At 45.2% G+C, this 12195-nt stretch overlaps 1 protein-coding gene across 1 annotated transcript in view; it reads left to right on the top strand.

Moving 5' to 3' along the window:
- LOC119446780 (kinesin-like protein Nod) overlaps positions 1-12195 on the top strand; it is a 56628-nt gene that overhangs the window by 26812 nt on the left and 17621 nt on the right. Inside the window, exons 8-9 of the mRNA XM_037711327.2 lie at positions 6284-6560; positions 9875-10092. Of these exons, the coding sequence (XP_037567255.1) occupies positions 6284-6560; positions 9875-10092 (495 nt within the window). The remainder of the gene's footprint in view (positions 1-6283; positions 6561-9874; positions 10093-12195) is intronic.

Raw genomic sequence — 12195 nt, 5'->3', positions numbered from 1 at the left:
CCATCTAACTCCCGTTCACCGCCACATTTGATGTATCGAACGCTGTGCCATGCCCCTGCAAGTGCGCTCATCCTAACGGAGGTGCGATCACTTGCGTCGCCAGAAATATTTAATGCCGACAAATTTGAAAGAGGATTGTTTTGGCAGATACTATTAAACAAGAGACTGAATCTGAAGGGCAGTACATGCCATGGAGGAAGAACAAGTAGGGTGCTCAGTTTTGTTTACTGTGCAAATGGATGGGCTCGTGCAAGCTGTGGCCATTCGTTATCGGCAAGAGCAGATCGCCACTCTGCTTCAAGAACGTAAAAGGCCTCCCGGCGCTATTCGCATCCCACAAGAAAGTGTGGATGACACTCTGTCTTTTCACTGAGTGGCACAGGGCCTGGGATGTCAAACTGGAGATGTTGCACTGCCGGGTTTGTCTTCTTGCAGACAAGGGCTTTCCGCAAATGGCATTTTCATATACTGCGAGCAGCCAAAGTGAATCAGACCCCAATCTCCACTTGTATGGTTATTTACGTTACAGTTTGGATTTAACAAAACCACCGCACGCCACATCCACACTTTGTGAAAAGACTGTTGCAGCAGCATGCGCAAGACTCGTTGCTGTGCAATTCATGAAGTCATGCTGAACGCCTTTCATTTGTGCTTGCACGGTTATACTTGAGTGGGAATGGACTCGGAAGTTCTGCAAGCTGAAAGTCGCTTTCAAAACTTACAGCATAAGTGTAGTATCGGCAGTCACCAATGTAGGCGCCGGAGGGAAAGGGCCGAGAACGAAGGGACATACCGGCCATGATGCATCGGAGCGCTGAGCAGCATGCAAGAGATACTCAGACTATTTAGGGCAGTCGAGGAGCGATGACGATTGGTTCGAACAGGAAGTCTGTTCCAAAACTGGACAACAGTCCACCTGGCTTGTTGCCCATGTATGACGACTGGCCGGTTAAACTGCATATTGTTGGTATTGTAATGGACACGCGGCTGCACACTTTCACAGATGATTTGCAGAACAAGCTCACTGACGGTGTCATGTCGCGTATCCATACTGGCTAGTTTGCTTGCGCAGTGTGTCCATTTGTACCTCATGTTGAATAAAAACTTGCAAGAAGCACTTTGACATGTAAGAGGCGCACGGTGGTCTCACACCCAGGCAATGCAGGCTTTTAGTGTTAGCGTTATGATCAGTATATCAGACAATTCTGCAATGCAAGTGACTTGCAACATTCGTGCGCAAGAAATGTTGCCTTTTGTCCGTTCGACACGTCCTTGCAGAAGGGAATGGGTAAGTTCCCACTTTTCATGATCTCGGGAAACTGTCCCAGACGTGCGGAGGTCTTAGATAAGCTTCAGGTAGGCATATTTGATATTTCAAATTATTGATGTACATATTAAACTATATTTCACAATCCCCTTCGCATTCGATATACTGTCGAATCTCGTTAATTCGAACTTCCGGTTTATTCGAACTGATGCTGTGTTCCCGTCAAAGTTATGTGTATTCCTGTGGGCGAAAACGCCCGGTAATTCGAACGCGAAAGCATTTTCGATGGTTGATTTGAACATACCGCACACCAACAATGCTCTCAGCAGCACGCCAAATCACGTGGCGGCACCTCCGACCGGCATTGCTCCGTTACCGCCATAGAGCAAAAGCTTAGGCTAGACCCCTCAACACTGCACGGAGAAAGAGAGAGAAAAAAAAGAACCGCGGCGGAAATTTCACTCTCTCAAATGGCAAGGTCGCCGTTTCTGCGTCGCGCTGGAACACGTGTGTACGTGCCGACGTCTCAGCCAACGTTGTGGCTGCGGCGCAGAGAGAAGCAATGGCGGAGGCCCAGTCCAGCCAATGAAACTGCCCATGCCGGCCAACGCTCGCTTCCACGGCAGAAAACAAAACTTCAGGGAGCGGGCTAAAGCGCGCACGGAGACAGTCGAAGCTGAGGGAGCTACGAGGGAGCGCGAGGGGAGCCACCAAAGCGACGGGGTTGCTGAGGCCAAATTCGCTGCCCTTTCGCCCTCCTCCCTCACCTTCGACGGTCCCCGTGCGTGCCCGTCGCTGTGCCGGCGCCGCCCGCTCCCTGAAGTTTCGTTTTCTGCCGCTATCAGGATGCGAGCGTTGGCCGATGTGGGCGGTTTCGCAGCCCTCGCTTGCTATGTGCTTGCGCGCCATGATATTTCACGACTCGCACCATTCGTACGTCGTGCTATGGAGCACGAATACTTCAAAAATAAGTCCTTCTTTTAATTCGAACAAATTTTCGGGCCCCTTCGAGTTCAATTTATCGAGATTCGACTGTATCCGAGATCGACTGTACAAACAACTTTTGTTGGTTTGACCCTAGCAGACTGCAGAAAGTTGGTTCAAACTATTCGAAGTTCAAACCAAGAGTATGTGTTGAAATGGCATACATAGGGGCATTTAGGGACTTTGTACATAGCCTAATTAAAAGGTAGTCAAATTAACCATTTGTGGTCATAAGCCTATACCCAGTTTCCGGTCATTCCGGTCAGAAGCCATTCTGCGCGTTTTGGGCGCTGTGCAGAAAAAATGCTCTAGTACACAAACACATGTTAGGGGATTTATTTGATAAACATTTCTCGATACCCTTGGCTGTCAGTGGTACTTAAGCATAGTATCGTATCACTCAAAGCACTGGCCAGGGTGGAGTTCAGGATTTGCACTGCATGTCTTGCAGTAGAAGACAGTCTCCTTCCTGCCTCCTTTCGTCTTTTTATCACTGCACACAGCACAGTCCTCGCTGTTGCCATTCACATTCTTATATATGAAGTGTGGCTGCACGAGTCCCGTCCATAAAATGCCCGCGCAGAAAATGTCGCCATCCGGTCAGCAGTACGCGCTACAATTTTCGCGCAAAAATCTCTTCAAGTCCCTTGCAAAGAGTGCTGCCCTCAACTGTACATAACCAAAAAACTGTAATTTGTAATTGAAAACATGGTCGAGAGATGGTGCAACCTACCCAAATAAATGGAGAATGCGAGCAAACGCGCCTCGGGCGCTTCCCGACGTGACCGGAGCCGATATTTTCGCATGGTGGCGTGGGCCCGACGCATGACCGCAAAGGGTTAACCAATGTCATCTGGACAAAAGCTTACTACAGTGTAGACCGCTTATAATGTAGGTCGCCAGAGTCGCGAATATCTGCACTATAAGCGGTACCGCAATATAACCAAAACAACGATTTTCAAGGACTGCACGTATGCAAAACATGTAGACCAAGCATGTAGACACGCTTTGTACTATCGCGCGCACATCGCGATTACGTTTTCGCTAGTGAGCTGGCGAAAACATAATCGCGACGTAGCTGGTGCTCTTCAAGCTCGACAGCTTTGCACCGAGTCAAAACGAAACAACTGTTTGCCGCAACCGCTGCGGAAAAAACCGTGACCGCTATCGACACGATTATGAACAGCACATTGTGGTGCTGAAGGCACGCGCCCGACGCACGCACCGAGTCTGGACGAATTAACTACCATTCGCGGCAACAACTGCAATCGAAACTGCGGTCGCTATCTGTGCGATCATCGATGGCGACTACGCAGTTTTCTAGGCACGCGGCCGACGCGCGTACCGAGTAAAAACGAAACTACTGTTTGCCGCAACCACTGCGGAGAAAGGAGAAAACCGCGGCCGCCATCGACGCGATCGTGGATGACGACTACGCAGTTACGAAAGCCCGCGGCCAACGCGGTGTTGTACACGGCGGTAAACGCAATAATTCAGGCTTTAAAGACACAAATAGGCTCGAAGCGTTCTGGCGTTGCTGTCATTTTCACGTACGATTTCAACTGATGGCTGTGGCGATGCGGACTCCGCCGCTTCGTTTCGGTTGGACGGTAGCGCTGTTCTTGCTCTTTTGCGTCACACATTTGCGGCGCTCCTCGCTCACCGAGCTGCAACAGTAGTCCGGATTAACTGATGTGCGGCCAAATAAGTCCGAATTAACGAGGATTTGATTGTATTGAATAATGCATACGCCGGCCGGCAGCACGCATCTTGCTGAGAAGCGTGCTCGCTGCCGCCCTTTTCGGCGAGATTTTCCCGCGGAAGCCGCATTATAACCGGTATTTCGTCTCGCGCGGCTGCACTGTAAGCGGTATGCGTATACATGGAGTCCTATGGGAAAATTAACGGGAGTCTGAAAAGACCGTACTATATCCGGTCCTGCACTATAAGCGGTTAAGTTATAAGTGGTCTATACTGTACATATGCAGCTCAAGTGCAATGTCTTTTTTCTGTTGATTTTGCTATGCTGATTTTCCTTGAAAATCATGATTATCTGTTAAACCTCAAAATGAATGAATCATATATTTGACATTACCATAAAACCTCTTCTCTTTAATCCTTGGAAATGTAGTTCAAAATTTATTGCTTGCCTTTACCAATCGTGCTACACTACTACAATATGGAAGCAGGAACAACAATAACTGTTGTGGAAATGCATGCTTTTTTTTTTGGTTCCTTAGTAAAGGGCATAAGGCAGGCATTGCCAAATCCTGACTGGGAGCTTACAAGTGTCGTTGAAAAGAAAAGTGTACAATCATTGCTTTCTACCGGTGTTAACATATGGGGCAATAACTTGGAGGCTAACAAAGAAGTTCGAGAGCAAGTTAAGGACCATACAAGGCGCAATGGAACGAAAAATTTTAGGCCTAACATTAAGAGACAGGAAGAGAGTGGTGTGGATCAGAGAGCAAATGGGGATAGCCGATATTCTAATTGAAATTAAGAGAAAAAAAAATGAAGCTGGGCAGGCCATGTAATGTGTAGGATGGATAATTGGTAGACTATTAGAGTTAACAGAGTGGATACCAAGAGAAGGGAAGCACAGTCGCGCGCGACAGTAAACTAGCTGGAGTGATGAAGTTGGGAAATTTGCAGGCGCAAGTTGGAATCGGCTAGCGCAAGACAGGGTTAATTGGAGATTGCAGGGAGAGGCCTTCGTCCTGCAGTGGACATAAATATAGGCTGATAATGACGAGTAAAGGTGCAAGCACGCTTCTTTTGTATAACATATTTGTGTTCTTTTGTAAATTGTATAACAATTTGTGAACCATAAGCACTTGCAATTTAGAAACAGTTACATTGAACATGAACAACAGCACCAGGAGATTGATAATGTTTTGAGGAAAGCAAGGTCTGCGCTCATGTGATTGTTTCAGTGACAGTTTTGTGTTTTAATGTTTAGTGGTGGTGTTATTGTAAGCAAACTCTAATACAAGATCCAAGAATTGTTTGAACGCTTAATTCTAAAAAGGGTTCATTTGCACAGCCATATTTGAGGCGAAGCCATGCTCAAGACAAGCCAAACCTTCCATATGTAATGGCATTTTCAAAGTGTTCGATAGTTTATCAATAGTTCATCCTACAGTGTAAAACAGCTGATAGATCTAATATGTACATATACAGTGTGTTTCAGCGAACACTTTCAATAATTCTTAAAGGTTGCCTGGGGCAGATAGCACAATTCTAGTTCATGAGCTGGTCTACTCGAAGAGACGGACATTACTTGCACAAAAAATTGAAATGCAAACTTGACTAATTGACAAAAATTCACTAATTAAGTTTTTAACTAATTACCTGATGGCCCATATTGCAATTTACAAATTGTAGCCGTGGAGTTCGCAAGGCACTTGGAACGAATTCTCGGGATGACACCAGTTTCGAGATAATAATTCCCGAACTTTGCGGAGAAATGCAGTGGCGTTTCAGTTAGGTTCTTAACAAAATATCGCTTTATGCATTGAAGCACAAAATTAACTGGAACACCAATGCATTTCTCCGCAAAGTTCGGCAATTAATATCTCGAAACTGGTGTCATCCCGAGAATTCGTTCCAAGTGGATCTGCCTTGCGAACTCCACGGCTACAATTTGTAAATTGCAATATGGGCCATCAGGTAATTAGTTAAAAACTTAATTAGTGTATTTTTGTCAATTAGTCGATTTTGCATTTCAATTTTTTGTGCAAGTAATGTCTGCCTCTTCGAGTAGACCAGCTCATTAACTAGAATTGGGCTATCTGCCACAGACAACCTTAAATAAATTTTGAAAGTGTTCGCTGAAACACCCTGTATAGCGAGCTTGAAACACCCTGTATAGCCAGCTCAGCTGTAAGTTCACCTGGTACCTGTGAGGCTGCCCATAAGAAACTAATGGTATTCCAGTTAGTGGCTTGGATGTAGCCCCACTTTTGACAGGTAGTGACACTTTTATTAGCTTTTGCCTCAAGCTCTCATTTCATTCTTCTGTGTACGCAGAGAACATCCTGCACCGCCGGCACTTGGACTTCCCGCCCCCCTACACACCATCCCATTGGCAGGCAACACACCAGACACCTCTACGTACTCCTCTGTGCCCCAAGGCAGTTGGCAGTTCTGTGAAACGACGACCTAAAGTCTCAGCTGTCCAGCTAGAAAGCACACTGCTAGCTGCGCCCACTGAGGAGGACACCCACATTTCTTCCTCTGCCAACGCCTCCTTCACAACAGCAGAGAGCTTGTCACCTGTGCGCCAATGTCCAACACTGCCCTTGACGTAAGTGGTCTTCTTGTCACCACACCCGCTGTGGTTGCTCAGTGGCTATGGTGTGGGGCTGCTGAGCACGAGGTCGCGGGATTGAATCTCGGCCATGGCAGCCGCATTTCGATGGGGGCGAAATGCGAAAACACCCGTGTACTTAGATTTAGGTGCACATTAAAGAACCCCAGGTGGTCCAAATTACCGGAGTCCCTCACTACGGCGTGCCTCATAATCAGATCGTGGTTTTGGCACGTAAAACCCCATAATCTAATTTAATTAATTTTAATTCTTGTCACCACACTTCCCACTGACAAGCCATGTGGCACGGGTTCACTTGCGAAGCAGTTTGCATGCACACTCGTGAGCAGAAGTATTAGGACCAGAGCAACTGCTGAGCATGGAAGAGAGTGCTCTAAGGTTATTGGCAGAGTGGTGATGAGGTGGGGGGCCTCCACCTAAGGTACCTGCAGTGAGCAGCATTAGAGTGACGCTGCTGCATTGTATCTCTGCACTGAAAATGCAGTGCTATGCTTAAAGTCAGAAGTACAGTCAAGGCTGGAAGCGCACCAAACAGCTTTACATCGATTAGCATTAGGAGCTCGGGGATACACTACAAGTGAACCAACACAGGGAAGCCTGGGATGGGCATATTTTAAGATGAGGGAATCACAAAGTATTACAGTAGACTTCTGGTGATTCACTGCTGGCTAATTCCTTTTTTCGGTTAATTTGATCCCGACACAAGGTCCCGGCTGACGCCCATACATTTATGAGACCAAGGTTTCGTTATTTCATTCTTGAAATTAGCTTCTGTTGAATAATTTGAACTTCACTGGTCGTAATGCACACATCCGACCCCACTGGTCACCACAGTGGCGACTCCAATAGTGGCCACGTCCATCTTGGAAGTGCTTAGGGTACAGTGAATGCATCAAGTACACATCTCCCATTGAAAACGGCCATTTCCAGCCTGCCCCAGCAACATTTTAAATCAAAAACAATAGCTATTAATGAATTATTACAGTATTTACTCTATTCTATTGTGTGCCTTTTTTTTTTCCAAGAAAATTCACTTGCAAATTCCTTGGGTGGTGCAATATTATTGGAAAGCAGAACTGTATTCACAACAGCCTACCGTCAGAGTCAGCCTAGCCAGTGTCATCACCATTGCGATCACTAGATGGTGACCATGGATGGCGACTGTGTGCGAGTTATTGCATAGCATGACTATCAACGACTGCACGTTGCTTATAGTCTGATTACAAAAGCACATTCAAACGATAAGTTATTTTACATGTTAAAGGGACACTAAAGGCAAATACAAAGTTGACGGTGACTGTTTAAATACCATTCCAGAAACCTCAAAACGCTTGTTTTGTGCCAAGAAACGACTTAGTTTACGAGAAAATTACATCTGAAAGGTCCGAGTATCTTAATCATAATTCAAATCTCCCGCTACCCAACCGGGGAGTGGTAATGTTGCATACACCATCTCCGCCCTTTGCTACCGTCGGTGAATAAAACAGCGCCTGACAGACAGCGGTGTGGTTTTTCACACAAAATGCAAACACGTGGTCACGGAGATACCAAGCCAAGACAGAGCGGGGAATTCGTCGCTACAGCTGCTTTTGGTCAAGCGGCGTGGACCGTTTGGGCATCCCGTAACTTCACATGGAAGTGGAATTCTCTGCTACTTGCAGTTTGTGCTTTCAGTTTGTGCGGGTTATGCGAGCCAGCAAAACCAGTGCAGCACTACGCGATAACGACACTACTGGAACGCAAAAGCGTGGGCGGCGCAGAGTAGAGCGAAAGCGAAACCTTTCGACCGCCCGCGTCGTTGTCAATGAGTTCTTTTTTCTGAAGATGAAATAGAACTGGACAAGTAGCATTTTCTTTCGTCTTATAATGCAATACAACGATGTTTTTATTACAAGTGGCACTCGTTATATAATGAGTACTAGTGACAGAATATAATTGAGGAGTGCCTTTGTAATCGGACAAGTACTTGATTGTGCTGGGGGAGTCTCTAATCGTGTCCTGCATTTATCTTAATTTCTTGATTACTAAGGCTCTGTTCGCGATAATGTTGACGCCATAGAGATTTTTGAGCACTAATTTATAGCTTTAGCTTGACTTAATATTTACCTTTAGTGTCCCTATAAGCTAACGGCAAGAAGTCACGTCACGTGTTCTTGGTGTTCCAGAGCATTGTGTATGCATCGCAAGACGAACTTGCAAAGTGGTTAGTCTAGGTGTGAGCTACCATCTCGTTTGCAATTGTTGAAGAGTTATTTGATCAATACTGATTTTTTGCTGAATATCAAACGTGCTGTGAATCGTACGGAGGACATGTTGTGGCTCTTCTTAGGCAGCAGTTAAGTGCTGTTTGAGAGTGATGACGATGGGCATTAAGTAAATAAATTTCTATTCTGTGAAAAAAAAATTTCACAGGTTCCATAATTTTCTTAATGCTAGAATCGGAGGCATGCTTTGTCTTTCTTGCTAAAAAAATAGGGTGCATGTTCGATTTCTACTTTAGTATTTATAAGCTCTGTCATTTTTACTGTGGTGTTCTATATTGGACCGCTAAAGAGTAGGTGTGTGTTCGATTCGGGGGTGTGTTTGATTAAGTACAAATACTGCCAAAATGTGTTGGTAGTGTGTTGGCAATTTTTCTGCCTCTTTTTTAATTAGACCCGCCGAATAATTCGACCAATTTCGTCAGTCCTGCCAGGATTGAATTAACAAAAGCCCATTGTATTCAGATAACTGTAGTATATGGAGGATAGCAGATAGGCAGCAAGGATGTATGTATGCCAGGATGTCAGTAAGTACAGTCGAACCAACCTATAAAAACATCTGTCTTAACCATTATAACGGATAAAACAATGAGCAGCTACAGCACTGTGAACTTTTGTGTGTGTTTTCTTATTAAACATGAACCACTTACTACAATGTTCCTATGTGGCATTATTGGTTATAACAAATAAATCTGGCTATATTTGTCTGTGCCAAAAGAAAAAGAATCTGAAATTCTGGATAAGAAATCATGTTTGGAGCTGCTGCACCTGCTTGCGGGCCGTGCACATTCGCCTCATCCATGGTGGCTGTCGATGTGGCTTTGTGCATCTCTTTCTCGTTGCATCTTTTTCTCTTGCTGCACACAGGCGGGTGTAGCAGCTCTCGTTTTTCGTTTACTTATTTTATTACATGCTAGGTTCATATTGCACCTTGCAGACGAAACTAATCCAGTTTTGTCTGCTAGGTACCTGCAAATGTCTTGGAGAATACTAAGTGCTGCAACTGCTGCATCCTTTTACATGCCTCAGGCCACTCGTGGAGAGACTGTGTGAACGGCTTGAGCCGTCATTGCGCAAGGACATTGGAAAAAGGATGGAAAGCTTCATGGCTCAGTCGTTCTTGGACCACACATCAACCACTGCTGTGGAGTGCACACTGACTGAGGAGCAGCAGACACTTTTGAACACACTGGACACCACTCTGCAGGAGCGGAAGCGAAGGACAATGGGCCACACACCTCTGCAAGGTACAAAATTATGACATCTTTAATCAATTGAGACAGCATGCTTAGGAAACAGCTGACTTGTAAATTCAGTTGAAAACTTTAGCTGCTATCTCACTTTTTTTCTTTTAAAGGGCAAGTGTCCAGATATGTGGCTTTTAAAGTACTTTTATAATATAGTGAAATTATTGTGTTGTTTGCGAATATGGTCAACCAGCACCTGTCTCAGCCAATCATTCTGCATGCAAACTGTGGGGGGCAACATTTGGGGTGTCAGAAGTGCCTGGCATGTGTGGCGGCCCTGCTTGAACACGCTGTCTATGCAGGCTGTCTGCAGAGGCAGCCATTCTGAGGGCATTTGCCCACCAGTGACAGCCGCCTTGAGCATGTCACCAGCTCTGCCATTTCCTGACAGGAGTTGGAGGAGTTGGTAGACTCTCTTTCGTGCCGGATCAAGGCTTCTTAAAGGGCCACTGCAGCATGTCTTGAATGTGATAAAAAGCTTGTCTAGCCTGTAGACTGTGTCGTGAGATTCTGGGCCAAATATTATTCCTATGCATGAAGCTAGGAGCTTGCTATTTCACTTTCAAGATTGCTTACCCTGTTCTTCAATTGTTTAATCATCATCATCATCAGCCTATATTTATGTCCACTGCAGGACGAAGGCATGCATTCGATCTCCAATTACCCCTGTCTTGCGCTAGCTGATGCCAATTGCGCCTGTAAATTTCCTAACTTTATCACCCCACCTAGTTTTCTGCCGTCCTCGGCTGTGCTTCCCTTCTCTTGGTATCCATTCTGTAACTTAATGGTCCACTGGTTATCCATCCTATGCATTACATGGCCTGCCCAGCTCCATTTTTTCCTCTTAATGTCAACTAGAATATCGGCTATCCTCGTTTGCTCTCTGATCCACACCGCTCCCTTCCTGTCTCTTAACGTTAGGCCTAACATTTTTTGTTCCATCGCTCTTTGTGCAGGCCTCAACTTGTTCTCAAGCTTCTTTGTTAACCTCCAAGTTTTTGCCCCATATGTTAGCATCAGTAGCATGCAATGATTGTACACTTTTCTTTTCAACGACAGTGGTAAGCTTCCAGTCAGTCTTTGGTAATGCTTGCCGTATGCACTCCAAACCAATTTTATTTTTCTGTAAATTTCTTTCTCATGATCAGGGTCCCCTGTGTTTAATACTCCTACCATACTCATCCATGCTCTTCTGCAAGAGGAAACATAGGCTACTGGGCCGATTTCTTTAAATTTTCCAACTAAATAGTGCCTTCGGCAAGAAGAAAAGCCGAGAAATCTCATTACTGATAAGGCAGTGGCACCACAATATGAATGCTCTGATACTATGAAATCTGTGTGGTTTGAAGTCATGCCAATGCAAATCCTTGGCAGAAAATGCAAGAAGCGTGGTGGGCATTTTGTTGTGTGGGAGGGGTGCACAGCTTCAAGTGGGGCAGTAGAAACCACAAAAATAACAGGGAAGCTGTGAGGTCATGGCAGCGGCAACATTTGAATACATATATAACTCTAATAATGTGAGGCGAATTCCGAAACTTCTTGTTCAGAAAGATTTACACACATTGTATAGAATGTGTTGCAGGGCCCTGATATGTTTGGGTGCTTTCGGTCTGCCCATGGATACAATGTGCTGTGCCACTGTAGCAATTGCATGCAGCAATTCTGCATCATGTGCTGTACTGATACACCAAAAATGCAGAGCATGTGATGATCTTTGTACCTGAAATGCAGAGAAAACAACAGTAGCAGTTCATTATGGTATTGCTTCTGCAGCAGATTATTATCTGGGAAAAGTATTAACCACAAGAAATTTGTGTTTTTTGTAGCCTAAACAGGCAGCCCGCAATTGAACAAATGCATCCTGCAATTACCATCATGAATTACAGCAGCGCATCTCTCCATTCATAGAAAGAAATCAGATTTCTTGCTAGTGTGTGTCTCTGTGTATGGCTTTGAAGTTTCGAATTAACTTGTGTCAGCACTAGAATAGCTTTCTAAAGGCAAAAGCTTAGTAAAACTTTGTGAGCTCGTGTGTTGGAACCATATGTATTTGAAACCTTCATTTCCAGAGTGCTAGCTGTATGTGAGCACCACCTTAACACA

The sequence above is a fragment of the Dermacentor silvarum genome, chromosome 3 (assembly GCF_013339745.2).
Source record: "Dermacentor silvarum isolate Dsil-2018 chromosome 3, BIME_Dsil_1.4, whole genome shotgun sequence".
NCBI lineage: Eukaryota > Metazoa > Arthropoda > Arachnida > Ixodida > Ixodidae > Dermacentor > Dermacentor silvarum.
The sequence above is the reverse complement of the archived record's forward strand: the minus strand, read 5'-3'. Positions and strand labels throughout refer to the sequence as shown.